General features: G+C 34.0%; 1 protein-coding gene across 4 annotated transcripts in view; it reads left to right on the forward strand.

The window, feature by feature from the left end:
• The window catches only part of kn (EBF transcription factor knot), a 42,131-nt gene extending 39,219 nt beyond the window's left edge, over window positions 1-2,912 (forward strand). For 2 of the 4 annotated variants that reach the window (XM_013317826.1, XM_013317824.1), the window contains exons 12-15: window positions 146-234; window positions 1,051-1,195; window positions 1,460-1,573; window positions 2,581-2,912. In XM_013317826.1, the coding sequence (XP_013173280.1) occupies window positions 146-234; window positions 1,051-1,195; window positions 1,460-1,573; window positions 2,581-2,684 (452 nt within the window). In that variant the 3' untranslated portion in view covers window positions 2,685-2,912. Of the gene's footprint in view, window positions 1-142; window positions 235-1,050; window positions 1,196-1,445; window positions 1,574-2,580 lie in introns of those variants that run through there. The other 2 variants (XM_013317823.1, XM_013317825.1) reach the window with 2 other exon arrangements.
• Window positions 2,913-22,434: the final 19,522 nt, after the last annotated feature.

Below are 22,434 nucleotides of genomic sequence, written 5' to 3' on the forward strand. Positions count from 1 at the left end.
AAGATCAAACGTATTCTGATACAAAAATCTCATTGGAGTTTTCTCAAGTAATCCTATTGGCGTATTCGTTACACAATCCGTCAATTAGGTATCGTTAGAGTTGTTCGCGTAATGATTGATTTTGTTTTCCTGTTCCGCATAGCAGCGCTCAACGAGCCTACGATCGACTACGGTTTCCAACGATTGCAGAAATTAATACCAAGGCATCCAGGCGACCCTGAGAAATTACCGAAGGTAAGACAATTAATTAACTGCCCCGAGGCAATAGGTAAGAGTCGATTGCGGCATCATAGTAAGATTTATGTAAAGTAATGTAAGTAGTTTGACTAAACGAGAAAATGTTATACAACAGCTCATAAATTTAACTGAATATCAAATTAATGCATATTATGCATCAAACTAATTTAAAATTAATTATTAAAAATATAATAATTACTATGTCATTCTAAACACCCGCTAGTGGTGGAGTCGCAAAAGGTACATTCAGATGCATTAATATGTATAAAAATTACAAAAGCTTAGAAATTTTATAAGCCGTAGGTTTTAAAAATATGCAAGCATGTATTTGTAACATAGCGTACTTATAGACGGTAAGCATACAGACTGATTCATGAATATATATGTTTAAAACCATAAGGGTATACAAATTTTTGTTGCTTTATATATTTTTTAAGATATATCTATTGATTGTACCAGTTTTGATAACATTTACGTAGAAGATGCGTTGCTTTATCGTAAAGAATGTATGGAATATACCGTCTAATAAGTGCGGAGTCTCTGAACGGTGTTATCGGCATCTTACAAAATCTTTTCTAAGACCTGCTCGTTTTCTGAGATAGCAATATCTTTTCATGAATGTAGGTTTAGTAAAAAGCGACAATTTGAAAGGGTTTTCACGAATAACACGCATATATTTGAGTAAAAAATACTGGATTTAATCATTTTTTTAAAATAGTTTTAGTGTAGATATCTCACGCTAAATGTATACTGAGGTGCCCTTAATCTTTAATTCCAATTCCCGCAATGACTTCAAGTGTATGTTTGCTATAGGAGATAATCCTGAAACGAGCGGCAGACCTGGCGGAGGCCTTATACTCGATGCCGCGCAACAATCAGCTGCTGCCGCGTTCTCCGCCACCTTCCGCACCCTTTAACACCTACGCTCAAGACGCCACCCCCCATCAGTGGACAGAAGGTATGATCCCAATGCTGCTGCGAATCAATTAAAATTAATTTAGTTTTGATATCGCGAAAGTTTTCATACGTATTTTTGTTAAACATTTTGATATCATCGTCTTTTTACAGTAATGTTTTTGATTGTGTATAATTTGTTAATATCTGTGAAATATAATTTATTGCTCATTACAATTATAATGTACTAACAATATATACATAAAAATATATATATCGCATGTGGTCCTAACATAATTTGTTGTTGACCCCAGGCTTTTTCTTTTAGAGGAGTACGCGCGCAGCGGCGGCTCTGTTTCTCCGCGGTACTGCGCGGGCGCTGCTACGCCGCATTACGCGCAGCACTACGCGCCGCCTACCTCGCTCTTCAACTCCACCTCACGTGAGTAACTATTACCAGTGCTTATATCGGTAGTACGATAGGATCTCGACCTCACGTGAGTAACTATAGAAGCTGACATAACCTCAAGATAGTAACTACCTTTTTTTCTTATTTTCTGTACGGCGATAACTTGACCTCACGTAGGTCAAAGATAGTAGACGATAGGAAGCAAGTCCACATCACATGATTCATTATATCATATTACTAAGTGCTTAATCTTCGTACGGTAACATGTCTATTTCACGTGTGAACTGCTAACTTCGTCCGTAAAATTCCAACGTGAATTTGCCTAAGTGTTGATTGACTTGCATACCCCTTTACTTTTTATAATTCCCTACGTTTTGATATTCCCTCCAGATCCCTTCATGCAATATTTTTCTCTATGCTTATTTAAGTTAACCTATATCTTTCTCCTACCCCAGTGTCGTTAGGACCTTACCACCCCAGTGTGAATAGACAAATAGCTGACCACAGCTATGACTTTTATTACTCGAAAGATAGCGTCCGTTTCGATGAAAGGAATGAGAAATGCTCGGACGAACTCCAAGTAAACAGTCATACAAAATGCAGTCCCGGCCTTATGAAAGGGCAACAGTGTAAAGAGGCCAAGCTAAGGAGCGCGTTCGCGGTTGTAAAGCAGAACCCACACATAGCTGCCAACATTTAGTGCAGTGTTAGTGCTCTAATTTTTTTTTTTACTTTTTTGTTTACTAAAATTTTCAGAGTTTACATTTATATCGATATTAAATAATATACCAACAGGCACTCATGTCTTCGTATTTCAGTACCACATCTTTTCCCAACTTTGCATTATTAGAACTGGAAAAGCACTATAATTAACCCTCAGTCACCTCCCACCACATCGACCTAAACCCACAATATTCTACTTAACGCATGTCTTGATAGACGACAAGTATTTCAACAGCTAGCATAAAACTAAACTGATTATTCTTACAAATTTTACTACGGTAAACATCAATAATGGACATCGTTCTGCTTTGTTACAGGAATGGGCGGTTTGGTATCGTCTCCGTTCAGTGTCAACCCATTCTCTTTGCCAACTTGCAGCGCGCAACAGTACGCACAAACAGCACCATTAGCCTCCAAGTAAAATACCCAGTAATTATTATAATAATTTTTGTGCCTTCCTATTTATGTTTGTATCAACTATTTGTGTAAAGTCAATCGTAACTTTTATTATATTTTAAATTAGAAGATTAAAATTACGTTTAAAATTCGTAATAAATAAAATGTCACGATGAAAGTACTGTAACCAATTAACGAATGAAATTTATCTGTGTATTTTTTTAAATAATAGTCTGTAAACCTCCATTTGTAATATTTAAATTTTCTTGCATGATATGTAGTTATAAATTCTTTAATATTATTCGGAAATTTGGAGGTGGGAGTATATAGATAATGCTCATTGTATTTAAGGGCGGCAATTGTAAAACATGTACATAACTTTGTAATTTTCTTGTACATACTAGAACTTTGTAAACTGTAAGATTAAATTATAGTTAATTTTCTAGATCGATAGATGGCGTAGATTTTTATAAACGAGTCCCGGTTTCAACTTCAACTGCTCAGGATTTCGAAATAAATATTGTGTAAAGTATCTCATAATACTGTTAATTCATGTCGATGTTTTGTTTTTTTGTAAAGTCTGTGATATATTTATTGTAAGTGAAGTTTGTAAATTTTAATGTAATCGTGAATTCTCGAACTTTTGACTTGAATAATTAGTAATATTATTTCCGTTTTTTGCTTAAAAACATCGAATGTAAATATCAGAATCGATCATATCTATCGAAACATATCGTTTACAAAATAAAAATGTATTTGAAATTGTCTACGTAATACAACGAAATGAATCCTGTATACGAAATAGAAAAAGGAGAAAAAAAACTTACGCAACAATTTACTTGAATATTTTCAATATGGAAAGCGGGTCAGAGGATTTCCTCTGGATGTGTTGTATGTAGTTATATTTAAACAATTGTATATTAAAGTAAGTCATGTAAATTGTAATCATTCACAAACAAAACTATCACAAAATACCAAATTAAATTACTACATATTAAATTGAAACTGGTTTAATTTGATTCCTTTTAAATAAAATACACATTACCTAACAAAGTAATATAATTTTGGTGGATTGATATTTGTTAGAAGGTATCTCGATACAGCTGCGTGAATCTCGATGAAATTTCGTATAGATGTAAGAAATAGTCTGGAAGAATACATAGGATACTTACTGAATTTTCTTAATTCCGCACGAACGAAGTCGTGGGCAATAACTAGTATTCAGTATTTCGAATACAACTCAAATGAAAGAACACGGGTAGACACACAGGTAGAACTCAGTAGATTAAATATTATTATTATTTCTTTAACGATTCATTTCAGAGGCTATTCTTTTTCGTACCTTATGCTTTTGAACGTATTATACGAAATAATTATGACAAACACAAACTGTAAGGTAAAAATAATTTTGTAAGTACAATAATAATTTTAGTATGGTTGGAAAATTCGAACAAGGATTCTACATAACTGATTTTGCCCATCCATCATGCAAGTGATCCAAACAAAAACACCATCACAAATACTTGGGCACCATTGTGATTTCACACATGCTAACGTTCGGACCCCAACTGTAATATTATACTAACTATTTTTGTACTCTTCCAAGGGTAATATTTTCTATTGTTAACGGTGACTAGATAATGCATGGGTTTATCGCTGCTCCTAATTGTGCCGCCGAAGAATGGGGATTGTATTACACGAATTAGCATAAAAAGAGGCAACTAGCATTTTGCGAGTGCTCTCTTTTGTATATATAAATTAATTATGATAATTTCTAGTAGCTTAAAGGGTATTGAAGCATATATGCTTATTTTATTTAACTTAATATTACTTTAATTTGAAGCTTCGTTTACGTACATCAGTTCGATTAAAATAAAGGGAGAAATAGGGCACATTATATTTTTAGAATTCTTTACATAGTATCCAAGAACTTAATTGTAACAATCAAAACTTATTATATGAAGAGGAATTTGATTGTTTATTTTTATTGAACAGGTTCCGAAATTACTGAACCCATTTAAAAAATTCTTACACTGTTATGAAGCTACACTATCCTGGAAGACATGCCTTTATATTTTACTATTTTTTCTTTAACAATGAGCGTACGAAGTCACTGGAAACTGCTAGTGGTTTAATATTTTTAATAGTTGACATATATAATCGTATTAAAATATTTGTCGGACGAACTAATGACAAATAGGCAACAACTTAGTTCAATTGCCTTGTAACTAGGGCGTTTCGTAGTCGCTACAGTAGCGTCATACGCAGCGCACGTGCCTACGTCGTAGCCACGCGTCTGAATGACATTCCCTCGCAGCTTTAACTAATTCAACAAACACAATTATAATTTAAAAGAAATGAGATATGCACATCTTTTTATCAGTTGATATTCAGAGAAGAATTCTGATAAGTCTACTATTAGTATTTTTATAATGCTACAGTAACCAGGTAAATAATAAATGTGCAAGCCTATCCGTAGCTCAGAAGGGTAAGCAGAAATTACCAGTGAACTGTTACAGGTTACTGGACATCCTCTCGCTAGGCATCAATAATACGGTCACCTATTGTATACCAATATACCAATAAGCTATTGTAAGGTATTTTCGTTTACTTAATATTATCCTTTTTTATGTTTATATTTTTTCCTAGATTATGAAGATTAAAAATCCACTTTGAAATATGATATCGTAAACTCATCAAGGATAAGTGACATTTTTATCTGTCCGGACACATATTTGTCTGCGCTAAGTCAGTTAAGTGAACAAATCGTGGCTGCGTGCACGCGTGTCCGCCGCGTGCCGTGTGACCGCGCATTACTAAATTAGCGCTCCGTATGCGCCCGCCCTTAAATCGTATTAGTAGGGGCGGGTCGGGTTACTAACTCGAATTATTTTTCGGGGAAATTTTAATATGAACAAATGTGATCGACATTGGCAGATTATTGTCAGACAACTACTTTTATGTTATCTTTATTTTGTCGAAACAATAATGAGGAAACTTAACATTTACCGTTGTTTTGAAGCAGCTTTGAATAGTTCACACCTTTAAATTTTGCTTTAGGATTATCTCATGAGTAACTTTATTCACAAACATTAATACGTAAACCCTTATTTATTACATTTTAAAGGTTTTCTGAGATTCTTTGTTCTATACATTGTTTTCTAAATAAATTTGATTGATATCAACAAGTGCCTAAAGGAATCAACATTGAAACAAACAAATACTGCTGACTTAAAACCGGGAGAGCTCGTGGAAAATAAAACAAAGCGTGAAATGCGTAAGAAAGTCCTTCAGCGGGTGGCCAGGGGGAGGTAAACGGGGTGGCCGACAATAGGTGTACAGATAACTTTCCTTCCATAGTAGAGTCAATACCGACCCTAGGGAGTTTTACCCTCGGGGCTCGGTCGCTTGGGAAAACTAGACCCAACAATATAGAAAAGGACAGATTTATACGTCGTCCGCGTGCAAGAGGAGTGCACGATTGTACTTATGTATTAATAATATATAAAGGAAAAATGTCGAGGACGTGAGCGGCGTGATATGTAGCGACTGTTAGCGGGAGAGGGATGGACGACATCAATTTGTCGTGTCGTGATGGGGTTTTATTTTGTTTCAACGTTTTCAATTCTTTTTTTAGATCGTTTGCCATTTTTTGCGATTGTCTAAATCTGTATCGGTTTGTTTTAAGCTTAGCAACAACATACAGTTATAGTAAAATGAATATGCTTGTTTTACTGGGAGTAGTTTAATCATTTAATTAAGTTCAATGAAAAAACTTGGAAGAGTTCCTTTAATCGCTTATAAATCTACTTGTTTCTTTTTAAACTATTGGCTTAAGTTGACTAAAGTCAACAACTGAAATTCGGCCACATAAGACAGTTGTAAAACTGTTATAAGGCGATATCGTAGCTGCGGCCGCGGCGGCGAGGCGTGTCAACGACGCGGGCGTTAAGCGAAATTGAGTGAGAGTCGAGTTAAAGTATTAAAAGTTTTCAGCCAGCGATCCTTGTGAGCGGAACAAGTGGAAGACGTCGCGACTTACCGCTAGGGAGGTGACTGTCTTGTTATATCGAAAAGATGTCGTATACTTTTGTAAACATAACTAATGTAAAGTTAACACCAACATTATTATGGTAACTTATTTGAAATATATTTCAAGGCAGCAAAAAACCTGCTCAATTTTATCTCAATTAAATATCAAATAACTTATTATTATTGATTATGCGACATTTATTTTTGTAATATTTTAGTTTTTATAATTATGTAAAGTAAATTTTTACAGATTCAATTTTTTTTAATTGAACCCTGATGGAATTTTTTTGCAAGAAAATATAATCGATAAAAAACATTTGTAAATAACATCGATAAAATAAGTAACGTCCCATGCCTAGATCTTTAACACGGTGTAAGTTAATAATGTAATAGAATTACGAGGAAAAACTGTTGAACTCCAGTGGAGCGGGTCGCGGCTTAATTGTAGCAGTTTGTTCGACGCCGACAGCCCGACTTGCATTTAATCTATATGTACGTACTTTTCTATAGACAAAGTAGAAGTTTTAAGTTGTATAAGTAAAAATTATAAATGAAGTCCTGAAATGATATATGTGTTTAAAGTTTAACTTTTGTTTTGCTTGACTTTTGAGTATAAATAAACTAAATTTTTGACTAATTCAAGTAAGTTATTTTAATTTGCGCTTAACACGTTCGCTTAACAGAGTAGTAGCCTTATATTTAGGTCAGTCATTTGTAAAAATAAAATATTATTTATTAAATATGCCTTTGCTAAAAACAAGACCACCAACAGAATTTAAGCATAATATCCAGAGTGATAGCTCATATAAGCTGTTAAAACTCAAACGTAGTAAGACAAACTGCTTGAATATGCATAGACGTTAATAAAACTGGATTCAAATGCACAGGAGTCGGCTGTGAAATTTCCAGCACTGATGCCTCGGGACGTCGACCGGTGGACTGAAGTTAGTTTCGAAAATCAAGCGAACGCAGTAACAGTTTGGGAAAAATTAGGCTTTCGTACTGTCAAAAATGTAACCCGAAATAGTGAACTAACATAGTTTTTGTGCAGCCTGCACTTGAAGCTTCTAAAAGCTTTCAAAATGTTTCAGTTGTTGGTAATTGTTGGAACGGTTTTGATTATGATTTATGACTGAGGAATATAGATTTGTTTTTGTAAAATGTTGGTACAATGCAATGCTGGTTATGTGTAATCAGACTTATATTGAAAAAAAAAGAATAAAAAGACAACGATAGTGGCACAGACTATATTTAAACGTTGCCAAAAGTACTATGTGTTTATGCGTAAGATTTGTTTAATATTTCTATCTTTATTATTCCATAGAAATATGTATTGGAGTATGCTAACCATGTACATACCAACGGTCTGTCTGTATATCGAAAGGTGAGTAATTCATTCGACACAAACGAGATAGGTTTGTTAGCGATTTTCGCGCGTCCCTTATCAAGATCAGATCGAGTTTTATGGGTCTAATCGCTGCGACCGCAAATAGGGCCCGCGTGGCCGATTTCCTATCCCGACCGATTATAGGATTATAGCTAATTAGCTATTAGCAATACAATGTAAGTTAGTACGCAATTTTGTGCCTGTAATGCGTTAAACCAATGGACACGGATTTACAAAATACACATGTTAAAGTCAAATAGAGAAAAAATACCTTAATCTACATTTTTATGTTTGATAAAATTTTATAAAAAAATCTTACTGATACATAATAATCATAATAATAATTTTTTATTTGCATAGACACACACAATATTACATAACAGTTTAGTTTACAAATTAAAAAAAAAAAACAAATTTCAGAAATTTTTTCACACATACCCGTATATTACTTACTAACATGTAGTAGTACAATAATGATACTTTTGTTGTCTTTGGTTCACTTTTACCGCGGGTTTCTGAGACCAAAATCCCCGTTTAACACATTTTATCTCTGTTTGACAATGATAACGATGATGATATATGACGATATCTATACAAAGATTTCCGTCTCAGAAACCTACGGTAACTATGATAACGAAGTTAGAACGATATGGTTCTAAATCTCGAAGGAAAAAATGATTAATAAAATGTATCCTAATTTGACAGGGACATTTTAAGAAAAGCTTTAGGTACAACTTTTCAAGGCTAAGCGCTCGCAAGCCGTCCCACTAAGCTCCCTTATAAAATTGGTAAGCTACTTATCAGAGATCGATTTCATGCGGCAATGTTTTATAGATTGCGCAGTTTTATATAGAATACGGTTTGGTCGGAGCTTTTGCTTTACGATACTCAAAGATTTCACATTTAAAGCATAGAATATAAAATTTCTGACAAAGGAACTGAATGTAAGTTTAGTTGAAATGCTGTAAAAAAAATTATGCTGTACACTGCTAACATATTATAGTATTTTGCTAACGTGTGTCTTCTTTTTATTTTGACAAATCTACACATATTCAGAAAATTGGTGTGTCTGTATGTAATATCGAGAACAAAATAATATTTCGTATAAGTGATGTAAAAGCGTTGCTGATAACGAAATTTTTTTTGTCTTTCTGTCCTTCTGTACGTCTGTCTGCAAGGCCACGTTTGTATTGGGTATTCTCCAGAAAGGTTGGATCTATTTTGACGGGAATTTGACGGGAACGTGGTTAATTGATGCTGGCATATTATATTATGTTTTTTTGTTAATTTCTAATTTCTGCGCTGACGAAGTCGCGGGCGACAGTTAGTATGAATGTAAAACTTGTGTACCAGAAATTAATATATTTGGATTAAATTATTTTTTTATTATATTAATTAAAAACCATTAGTTTTTGAAGAAAAACAAACAAAAATCAAATACCATAGTAATTAAAAACAAAGTTATATGCTAACAATTTCCTACTAATGAAGAGTCAATAAAATTACAAGTTAAGTTAAAAGTTCTAAACTTCAAGTTTCAAGCTTTTGCATTTTAAGCAGACGACCGGCGCCATCTTGCCGAAACTGAATCTGAATGGTTCTAAACTCTCCCAACAGATGGCGCTATTTAATCTCCTGGGATATTTGAAGCGAACTCGTTTTCAGTTTGCACCGTCCTGAAATACAACAAACCGGCTTGAGAAAGGGAGAGAGAAATTCTCAAGGCTCTGCCGTCGATTGCGTTTTGGGACAAGCTTGTTGTGCTGAAATTTTCCTTTTTGCTACATTTGTGGGTGGTTTTTTACCGGCCAATAGGAGTATCTTATGTCAATTGGCCACTCCTACCCAGTTTTGATGCCTACTGGGACTTGAATGGAAAAAATTGTTGGCAATAGGTAATTTTCAATGTCGTTTGTAGGTGACGTAATTGCGGCTTTATCGACGGACGTCGGTCGGTTTGTAAACCCACCCCTAGGGTACTGTAACGCTGATTGATTACGAAAACAAAATAAACTTAACGATTACGTTTATGTTGGATGTAATTTCTATATAAATCTTTATAATTCGAGTAATTTTAAAAAGTATACATAATCTTATCATTTTCTAGTTATTTGACTCAAATATTTTACCAGGTTCAGATAAATTGTTATTTGCTTTAAACGGTATAGTCCAAAAATCATTAACACGAATAGTTAGTGAATCAATGTCGAATTATCCAAAACATTTTGAAATTCGATCTTTATTATTCTAAAGGGTTAATTCAGTTGGTAAAACGAACTGTAATATTACTAATGCTATAAATGCGAATGTCTGGATGGATGGATGTTTTGAAAGTTTCTAGAGAATGGCTTTGCGGATCTTTGTGAAAATTATCATAAATGTAGAGCATAGTCGGAAAGAATACATAGGCTACTAAGTATGTTTTTTCTAATTCCACCCGGACGGAGTCGCAAGCGACAGCTAGTTAGGTGCATAAGTATAATTTTATGTTTTATTTAACTTTATACTTTTACAATAACAAAAGTTTAATATCGACGCGACTGCTAATGCAAAGTAATGGATAGTTTAAAACATTCTTCGTAGGTGTGAAAGCTCTCCGTGCGGTCGTATGCAAAGATATTGATGGATAAGCGACGTGTCCCTGGGAATAGCGCGGTCCCGACACGGCTTAGCACTTTTAAGGCAACCCAACGCCGCCGCAAGTGTAAAATGTTATACAGGTTTGCATCTAAAATATTTTTAGTGTAGCGACTAGTTGACTGTTTTCTTTTGAAAATTTAACCTTTTGTTAAATTTTCTGAGAGATTTGTGCTTAAATTAATTGTCGTCAGTCATTATCTTTGAAAAACATGGTCAACTAATATATTTTAAACAGGGATTTTAGATTCAGAAACTTACGGTAAATTGTTTGCATTTAGATATTATAATCGGTACCACTACAATAAAATGACTTTTTATGAGATACTGTGATTCGGAATAAGTTTACTTCGGAATATAAAAAATAGTTCGCTGACCCCACATGACTGGGATAAGGTCATAATGATTGTACTACGAAATTATTTCAGTCTGTGACAATGGTCTTAATTTTTATTATCATAAAATATCACGCTTAGTTTTACATGACATGTACACACTGTTATTTTATTTCATGGCTAGTGCACTCCTAGGCCCCGAGATACCGGCCCAGCCTAGTTCAGGGTCTGCAAGATACTTCAATGTAAATTATTGTAATGTGTTTTTGTTAAATAAATTTATTCATATTCTTATATAGTAAAAAATATTGCGTGTGTAAGCACATCATGAATCATACTAGAAATAGTACAACATATGACAAACAGTTGATTATAGAGTGTAGAAGCATAATCATATTTCAATCTTATATCGCTTCACCCCTTTCGACAGTACGTCATAATACCATGTGTTAATGCAATTACCAGCAATGGCCACACACAACAATAGCAACAGTAACAAGTGCGAAAATTTGACAAGCAATAAATTCAATTTGAACGAAACTTTTGTTGTTTTTATTGACGTTCAATGTACGGTGAAATGAAGACATTTAAAGTCCAGTTAGGGTTAGGATTGCATTATTCTAAAATAGATCTAACCCATTGACGGCCATTGTTGCATTTTGAACATTGTAAAAGAAGTTTTTAACTAAGTAAAACTGTGTAAAAACATATTTACACACGCCACATGTAAGTAGCTTTTAACTAGTAAATTGATAAATTATGGGGAACTAGTGTCTTGCTTTTTTGACGTCAATAAACCAAACCAGTTGATACAAGCCCCTCTAAACTACAAATTTATTCATGTTGTCTAAAATCTATCTTACCTACCATTATAATAGTTCATATAATTGGCGAAATATTGTTAAAATAACGTTTATTTTACTCTTATAAAAAAAATCTCGCATACCAGGTACTAAAGCTTTACATTGGCATGAAATTCTAATGCTAAGTAAAAGAATTCAATGTGACATCAGCTAGCTAGCTTTAAGAGGAAAATAAATCAGATAAGCGGCTTGTTTATTCGAAAGAATTTCAATCGCGAGGTGTTCGCGCCTCACCTGTCGCGTCCTGTTCACGTCGACGGGATATTAATGAATTTCACCAGATTTCTCCCTCACTTCGTGCGGGAATCCCGCGTTTGTGCCAGTCTTTTTAGACGTGTTAAATTATACTTTATGTACCGTAATAGATTATGTTAGCGATACAAGGAAAACATATAACCGAGGATGAAATGAAACGATGAATTGGAGGCCTACTGGATTATAGATCATCTTTGTACCAAAGTTACATACTAAAATACGTAGTTTCCTAAACTATCAAAAAGTCAAAAATTACAAACAAGGCACCATATTTATGAGATAATTGCCTATGACTGAAAGTGTGATACAAAGTCTGCAAAACACCGTCACGCTACACAATACGCTGTATTATTACATCGAGTATCAGGATTATGAGTTTTAAAATTCAAACCGATAATAATTGTTTTGAACGCCTAATTGATTCCAGTCTGTTCGCAAATGGTTATTCTATAAACACTATTAAGTTAACAATTAGGATTTGGCTCCGCATGGACTGGTGTGTGCGGGGTCATGCATCACCGTGTCAAACGGCATTGTACCAGATGTATCGCATAACAACTTCATTTTATACGAATCGTAATCGAGCGGGGGACTCTATCTGACTCGAAACAGAGTTATAATGTAAACATATGGACATGACCTCAATTTCTATTATGAACAAAATATAATAGGAAAAGTTAATTTATAAAACAATCTTTAACTCTTTTAAAATGGGTAGCCAGTTTCCTTTTCTTATTTAATAATAAAGTATAGAGTAAACAACTATATATTCTCTAAAAGGATTGTTAATTTTATGGAATTAATATTCGCTAAATGAAGTTAAAAAAATCACATGTTAATTGTAAACAAAGTAATTTCTCCATAATTTCATAGTGTTATTTCGTTGTTAGTAGTCACATCCATAAGTTTCTAATGTCACCCCACGTCCGAGGGGCGCATACGCACATCGTAACCCCGGATTGTGTAAAGTACGAAATAATTTCACGCATCACGTGTCCCGCTCCCGGATAATGACCCGAGAATCTCCCGGGCGATATCCGGCCCCGGACAAAATAAATACGCGGCTTCTAATAAGGGCACGAGTAAGTTTTCCCAAAGAAACCTTTGAATTAAAAATACATTACGCTTTCGCGTTTTTTCTTAAGTATTTTTCGTTCTTTTGTAGTCTCCTATATTTTTCATTGTGGATCAAATTCCTATAGAGTTATTTTGATTCAGTGCGATAGTCTAATAGCCATGTACAGAAATAAGTAGTCAAGCCTATCTAGGCACATTCCCTGTGTTTAAAACTATTCAATTGACATGAAATTCATTCGGCTATCAAAAGCGTTAAGGCGACCAAAGAAAATTGATAAAAATTAGTTCCATTAAAATAGTCATATACACTTTTCTCTGTTACTTTTTTTTGTTACTCAATAAAATTTATAAAATGAAAAATATATCTCATCTGATTATCAGATGGGTGAATGTCAACTTCTAACGGTCTCCTATAGTTAGGCATAAAATAGTATTACTAATGTAAACGTCATAAACTGACTTTTTCATATCAATTGAAAGGGTTGTTATAGGTGGATTGTTTATAGAAGTTAATCAATGGACAAGGTAAATATTAATCAAGAACGAAACAAAAAGCAATAAACTTCAATCAACAACACATTTGAAGAAGGACAAACAATCCGTTCCCTCGCGATCACCGCTGCCTCTGAACGCAATGTTGACAGAACCAATGAACATTCTTAATTATTTGCCCGGTTTAGGTAAACACCGACCCCGCGCATGACATCTTTCCAACATACTTTGAGCTCTGAAACTACAATGACACCCTAATCCACCACTAAAACGCTGCAACAAAGATATTTAGAAGGGATCAAGCTATTGCGGCCGAATCGAACTATTGTTTGACATCGCATGCGGGGTCTGTCTCAATTAAAAATATTACTAACAAGACAAACAGTTGTCGCAGCGAACTTTCGGTTTTTAATTGGCTGTTTATTCAGAGATATAAATCTCTGTATTGAAATGGAACTTGGTCACCAATCAATGTTAAACTATCAAATTTAAGACACGTATTTATTTATTTTATCATGAATAATGTTTTATTATCTTCATCATAACGTGTATAAATGATTTATAATATTACAAAAATTTATTTAAATTAAAAAAAAAACTAAAAACATGGTGAGAAAGTCAGATTAACTATTGTAGTTTAGTTAAACATTGGTTGAAAATTTACTATTGGATTGTACAATTGACTTCTTAATATATGTAACTACAAAAACTATGAAAATACTTTTTTCGGGGCGACTATTCCTAAGCTATAATATTGAAATGCAATATATAAGTGACAAAGGTCAATTTAAACTCATTTTAAAACATTCACATTTAACTCCCCATAGATTATTTGGAAAAGGGAGCGGGTTTGCGCCATTTGGCTTTACTGTTTTATCAGTAGAGTCGCAGGGCCGCCGATATCTGCGGTCTACATCGCGGGGGTCAGCCGAGGTCTTGTAGTGTCAAGATGAAAAGCTTGTTATGACAAGGGTCACTCGCTTAATGACTTTGCGTTAATTTTAAATTACATTCCCATTTGGTCATTTTAGTCGTAATAATTGTTTTAAATAACGCTTGCCAACAAAAGTTATGTTACAATGCATATTTGATTTGATTTTGTTATACGGCTCAACCACTTAATATTGTTAGGTTGGCAAAATGTTTTAACTTTTACTATGGAAATATTACACATCCTAGTCTCTTCAACACGACTACCGATCGATCATAATGTTCATTCTTAGTTGTTTAATTGAAATAATAGGATCCAAGAACAAATTAGTATATTTAAAATGAGTCGGAAGCGGACAACTTCTCCACTACAGTAGTAATAGTTGCATAATTCAATATTTTTATTTTGAAGAAATGATGTAAAATATAAACATGCCATAATGTTAGAATATAAAAACCGTGTATTGTTTCCCCGCATCGGTACCACGTCATCCGTGATGCGAACGCGTAATCAATCAGTAATTCAGAAGCGTTGCGCGTTGTGACGCCCGAATCACTGGGGATTTAAAATTCCTACAAAGATTCGGATCTTTGCCTTTATGACGTTTGGCTTTGCGTTTAAAAACCGAACGCCTTCCGCAACAATAAGCAAGGAATGAATGCGCGGTAATTTTAAAAGCTTTCACGGCTGTTTTCCGAATTTGCCGCCGTTCCTTGGGGACGTTGGTATGATTATTGATGTTTTGACAGGTTTTTTTTTAAATTCGAGGGACAGTGGTACGTTAAACAATAGATTGAGTTATTTTTGTAATCAACTTAATGGTATTTCTTTAATGTTTACTTATGTTTTTCATTTTCTATCGATCAAAAACCTATAAAGGTATAGAAAATGCCTTAGCTACTTTTTGACCTATTCGTCTTATAACTTAAAGTATTTACTTTACGTAAGAATATCGCCAATATGGCGTCGTTGTAGTGAGCGCGATGAGCAATTTCGCTCGCCGTGATTGGTCGAATTTCCCCGAGGACGTTTCCGCGACATAACTCTTAATTTCTTGCTTCGACCGAGCTTTCTGTCCGAGCATGAAATTCATAATAAACTGGTTACTCCTATATAGTGCACGTGGCGGACCAAATAGAAAAGAATAAGGTCTTGGTTCTAAGAAACGGTTTTGATAATTTCTTACATAACCTGCATATACATTATGTATATATGAGTACTGATATGTAAATAAGAATGCACATGCAATTAGAAATGACACTTAAGATCGATGCAAAATATCATCTCGCTTAACTCATGTAGGCGTAACTTTGAAACCCCAATTGCTCGAAACAAAACCACACTCAAATCTATCCCCCGATGCGGAAGACTGAGCCGGCGCTCATTTTGAGCTTTGAATTAATGAATATTAAGTATACGCACGCCATACCGAGACAATATAAATTTAACACAGTGCCATCTAGCGAGTAGACACTTAATTTTCTTCGATCCTTAGGGACTGGATTTGAAATTTAGAAAAATATATTTTTAAAAAACTTCTACTTTACTAATTTAAAATTTTCTCTTTCATTCGCATTCAATAACTAAGAATTTGTTTACACAGTGCATATGGCCAAGAAAAAAAATAAGTTATATTTATATGATTATAAGATTCATTTTTTATTTTCCCAAAATACCTAAAGTTTTTCTAATTTTTTCTGTGTTCAAAATACCATTTAATGATGTCTCATATATTTATATTGTTGTATAATAAGTTATGTTAATTTTGTCAAAAGGTGTTCGATTCTGTTTCAGTACTATTCATTTAATTCATTGTATTTGTTAGAAAGAATAAATTCTTACATTTGGTATTCCAGGCAGCTACGTTATTACGCCCGTCTTGGACGATGATGGATTGTAAGCACCAAATCACATGAGATTTAACTTACCCTTACTATGGGGTACAAAAATATAGGAATGTTCCTAAGTATTTTTTTTAATTTATTAATAAATATAGTGGTTTTACATTTGAAATTTTTGACACAGGTTTTAAACATTCAGTTTATCATTACTTAATATTACACAAAATTTTTATTTATTTTTAAAGATTAATAAAGGCATTGATTGTTCTTTGCTGCTATTATTTTTAGTCATGGTTTTTGGGTTTTTTGATTTCTCATATAAAAACTATAGATTTTTTAAATATAAACCGACTACAAAGAAGAGCAGGTTTCCTTGTCTTTGTAGTCGGTTTAAAAGTATGTAACACTTATTCCTATATTTTCGTACCGTGTTGTAGAAGGCTGCGTACATTACCATTCGCAACATTGGCTCGACGGTGAACCCGACGTAAATATTTGACGACGTTGTGACGACTGTCTTATGCTTAATTTATTTTGGCAAATCATCTTTTCTTTGTATGTTTGGGATAATGTTTACAATAAGGACATTTGTGGAAAAGAAATTCAAGGGATTTCGTATGAATTATAGCAGTTTTATTAACTTTGATGTATTTAATATGTTTGTCTTATTTTAGTCGTAGTAATACTAAAAGGCGACGATATATGTTAAAGCATTACATAAAGCTCAAATGTTAATACATAAACTTACTAATATTATAAATGCGAATGTTGATGGATGGATGGATGGATGTTTGAAGATATCTCTAGAACAGCTGAACAGATATCGCTAAAATTTAGCATACATATAGAACATAGTCATTCTGCGCGAACGGATTCGCGGGCGACTGCTAGTTATAAGTAAAAAACAAAATCAAGATGTGTAGTAATGACGTCTTTTTTATACAATGTAATTCAGTCAAAAATAATAATTATTAAAAATTAACCTGAAAACTTAAAAAAACCTGTCGTCGACACCATAATAATTCTTTGAATAAAATCCCTATTGTACTGACCCCATCAAACCAAAGTAAAGAAACATAATGGACACAAACGAGAGCATTTTAAATGACGTAGTTACCTTTGTGCAGGCAGATGCAAATATTGAAGCGGAGATAGTTCCACATGAAGTTAAATAAGTAAGCCGCGAGCAAATCCCAAAAGGTCGCGCTATACGACATTCGGCGAGCCTTTATTTTACCTCCTCAGTAACCACCCCTTGTTAACAGGATGTTACTATTTGTTACAATCTAAATTAACGTGACATACTACGAAAATAATTATTTGAAATTTTAACGTAGTTAATAACTTAAATAATAGCAATAGATCGTGCAACCATTATTATTATTTCTTCAATACATATTAATTTATTTCAAGGTACAAACTATCGATCCATATCAATTAAAACACAATTAAATAATTATTCAGGTCCAAAGCGGTTGACAAGTAACAAGATTTGAGTCATAGAATTTTTCTACTTTAATAAACTGTTGCGTAAACAGCAAAACAGTAAGCATATTTTGGTGTGACATAAAAAACAAAAGAAAAATGTCATGGTTATATATTTGAATGTTTTTTAGCATCCGCCTGTATAAAGATGAAGTGGTACTGGCAGATACATTTGACACAGCTTCATAATATATGAGACGAGTTAACAAGCATGTAGTTACTGGCTAGCCTCGGCTGACGGCGACGGCGGCCCGACTGGGAATAACTGTACGACTCTATGAACGCGGAAAATTACTTCCAACTACAACTTGAGTAGCTTTTTAAAAGTAATATTAAAGATTTGAATTTGAAGTAAACAACACAGTTATTACTTAGATAAATAGATCCCGACTGAGGTTCAAGTCTCAGGTGCAGAGCAAGACGTATATTTCCTACCCATTTGCGTGAAAAGTAATTTGGCGACCACAATGTTATTATTAGGTCGAAAGTAAACATTGTTTGTTAAGGTGTTAAGACAAATCAACATCCTTCTACTGTACAAAATATAGTACGAAATTCCCCTAAATGCCACAGTTCGAGATATTTAATTAATTATTTTAATGCGATTTCTAAAACTAAATCGAAACGACATTGAGTATAGTGGTAAGTATAGCAATTAGTTTACATTAAGTTACTTACTTGCCATATAAACCAATCTATCATTCAAATTAATTCGTGAAACCTTTACAGGCGTATTCGCAAAATTAATTGCATTCCGCAAAATGGTCAGGTGAGGGCGGTACGGGGAGTGACTTGGGCCGCTTCTGACCGAAACTAATCCGTCTCACTAATTGTGTTAGCGACAACTTTGATCCTCATTCCCGACGTCGCTTCCCTCAGGATATGATCCAACAAGAAATTAGATTAGATATAGTTGTTGGCTTCGTTAATAAACGGCGGAAAGTTACCCGCTAAATAAACGGAGAATGTTCGACGTGTGCCGCATGGAGCTACTTATACAGTGTGAGAGAGACTCGGTATGAACACGATTACTCAATATATTTAAATACATTTTCATATGCACTATTATTATACAGGTTGTCCGTGAATGACGTGTACAACGGAGTACCAAAAAAATATGACGATTTAAACCAACTTACCTTTGTCCAAAGTTGTTTCGTTTATCCGCTAGAAGGCTTTAAAGTTTGCAAATTATTTTACAGAAGTGCAAGAAGCTTATCTGGGTCTGTCTGTTCTATTAGAAAATTTTTAAAACCTACTTCAGCATATAAGAGTCAAAATTACAAAACAGCTACAGGAGGACAAGATCCTTGTGACATATTTTCGACATTGACAAGGGGCGCTAGTGTGCTATCATAACTTAGATTGATTTATTCCCGCCGGGTCAGATAACTTTATCGGTCTATAACTATTTCATCAAACATTTCAAATGGAACCGGACATTTTTATATCGATGACATTTTGTTTATAGCAGACAGTAGTTAAAAATGCGTTACAAAAGACCTTAGGTTACTTTAACAAAAACTTTAGATGTACATAAAATCATTTTTGTGTCTTTCTGTACATTGTTTTTATCAACGCTTTTTTATCATAAATATTTAAAGCGAAAGCTCGATATGGCCGTTACGCGGTGCTTGCGTAGATTAAAAGAATAAACGGAACGTCCCCGGAAGCTGCCGCATCTCAAAATGCATAGCCCATTACAACACCAAGTTTATTGTGATTTTGTGTTTAAACAAAGAGGGGCGGGCGTTTTTACAAGGCGCTGTAATGAATTTTACCTCGGCGAGACATCCGATGGTTTAAATATTCAACGGCCCGAATGTGGGGTGTAGAACTTCGTACACCTCATTGAATAACATTGCTTCATGCATAATTTTTTCGCTTTGGATATTTGTCGTGTGGATATAACAAAATTCTTGCTTTATCGTAAATTTGTTTTTTCTTTTAATGGTGAAGCAAATTAGAATGCTATGGCAATAAAGCTGACCAAAATATCTTATATCGTTGTTTTTTTTTAATTATTTGTATAAACAAGGAACAATATAAACATTACGATAAAAGTATCTATAAACCCATTGCGGGTTTGTCAAGACACTTTGGAACTACGCTGTGAAATGAAACAGTAGGTAGGTTTAATTTTTTGTTAACAGCAAATTAGTGAGCTCGCTCATACCGTCATATACAGGATGCACAAACGCGTTATAAATTTATTGCACTTAGGATTTTAGATAATGATTTTTAAGCATGTAGTTGTTTTGAAGAGCATAAAATTGAGATTGATTACTTGCACTCATACCTTGATATAAACGTGTGTCAATAAAAACAAAATATATACCTAGTATGTATAGTATCGTTATATTATAAACACTAGACAATCGGATGAACAGAAATCTAAATAGACTTTCGTAAATGGATTAACCAAGTACGCAGTCTAATATAACTATGGCATAGCAATGTTCGTCTGGATTTCGATTCCCTAAAGGCTCGACTCAAAATTTGCAGACCGTCTCTGGTCACTTTAATCTGAAGTTACGTCCGATAGTAACGACACGAAGTCATTTATGTTTAGAAACTCAATTGTAATGCTTCTATTTAATCGTCGTTATTGTTCACTTGAGCGTCGGTGGCTCAGGGGTCAAGCACTTGACTTGCAATCCGAAGGTCCTAGGTTCGAATCCCGCCATGTACCAATGTGTTTTTCGATTTCCGATTTACATATATAAAACATCGTGATGCAATCTGAGAAGAAATTCAAAGATATGTGTGAAGTCAACCAACTCGCACTGGGCCAGCGTGGTTGACTATGACCTAATCACCCTTAACTTAGGGTAGGCTCAGAGCCCCTCGGTGGGGACATATAGTGAGCTGATGATGATGATGATTGTTCACTTTAATTTATGATTTTAACAACCAAAGTAAACTAGTTAAAAAATATACCTATATGTTATTGTCAAACTTCGGATGTCACAAGGGGAACGCAGCATACAAATCTGAGTGAGGACCCTATCCGGTCAGCATTGCAACTCTCATTATAAATATTTCCTTTTTCTTATGTAATTGTCATGTTTTTATATATTATGTCTTCATCAATCTGTCAAAATGTCAATTGTGTTGTAATAGGGAAAGGATCAATGTTATTCATGTTATTTCATTTCATTTTAGTTCGTTTCATTTTGTTTTTAATTTTGAATTTGGAAGGTTACGTCAGAGGCGGAAGGCCTAGGAAAAGATGAAAGGATTGCGTGAAAGGTGACATGACCAAGAAAGGAGTGACGACTCAGATTACGTGAGTGGGTCAGGCAGATGATGACGAGATATGTTAAACTTACGAATGACAGCTCTTTACTCGTCGCATATAAGTTTTGCTTTTAATCTTATACTGCATATGTATAAGTGTATAAAAAACTAAATTTAAATATTACTTTATGCTAGTCCATTAAACCGCATTCGTTTCGAAATGATTTTATATTGTCTCTGTTACTTATATTACCGTAAAGACCTTTAAATGAACCGTTAAACATTTCATTTGGGCACATTTATTGGCAAATCAGCCGGGACGCGGCGGCCATTATTGCGCAAATTTAGTGAATTTCGGTGTCCGCGTATAGTTTTAATGTCAATCTCGAGGGAAATATTACCGGTTATAATGATACAAAGCCCTTGTATTCGCTTCGTTAAGTACTGTCCGAACAATTTCGTTCGTTAACCCTGTTTGCAGTAAATGCACACGGAAATTCAATAACTCAATCGGAGAACTGTAAAAGATAATTTATCATACTGTATTAAAACAAAACATAACTTGCTTGTAAGTTCAACTTGGATATGACGATTAAGATTATTATGTACAGTCAGCTGCATAAATATTAAAACATTTACAAAGCTTCAAAACCTTGAGTAAGACTTCGGGTTCAAAAACATTCATGCACGTATGCGTTGGTATGTTTCTGACCATGAATACATGTTATTTATGGATACTTGCATACTTATTTTTGTAATTAAAGACCTAGATAATTTTCCAAGGTACAGTCTGTTGTGTACGTATTTATAAAGCTGACTGTACCTAGGCAAGATTAATATTTTTGTTTTATTGACTATTAATGTTACTTCTGGAAAATATAAGAATATTGTTGCATTTTTTTATATTCAAATTAAGTGTATATCGTATTACACGAACTTACATAATTTTACATTAAATTGTAGGAAATTTTATAAATACTTTTAACGTGATTTAAAACGCATTGTTCGTTAATAATGAGACAATAAATTAGCTTGATAAAGTTGCGTCGTTCGCGTTATTATTTACAGCTGGCAATACGACAAATTGAGCGCGCATTGTCGCGATTGGCGGGAATTTGTCCGCGATATTTATGACCGCTGTCCACATTCAGCCATGAAACAAGTGATTTTTTTTTTCTAATAAATATTAATCTGAAAGCA

This window comes from Papilio xuthus, unplaced genomic scaffold, assembly GCF_000836235.2.
Source record: "Papilio xuthus unplaced genomic scaffold, Pxut_1.1 DF826933.1, whole genome shotgun sequence".
NCBI lineage: Eukaryota > Metazoa > Arthropoda > Insecta > Lepidoptera > Papilionidae > Papilio > Papilio xuthus.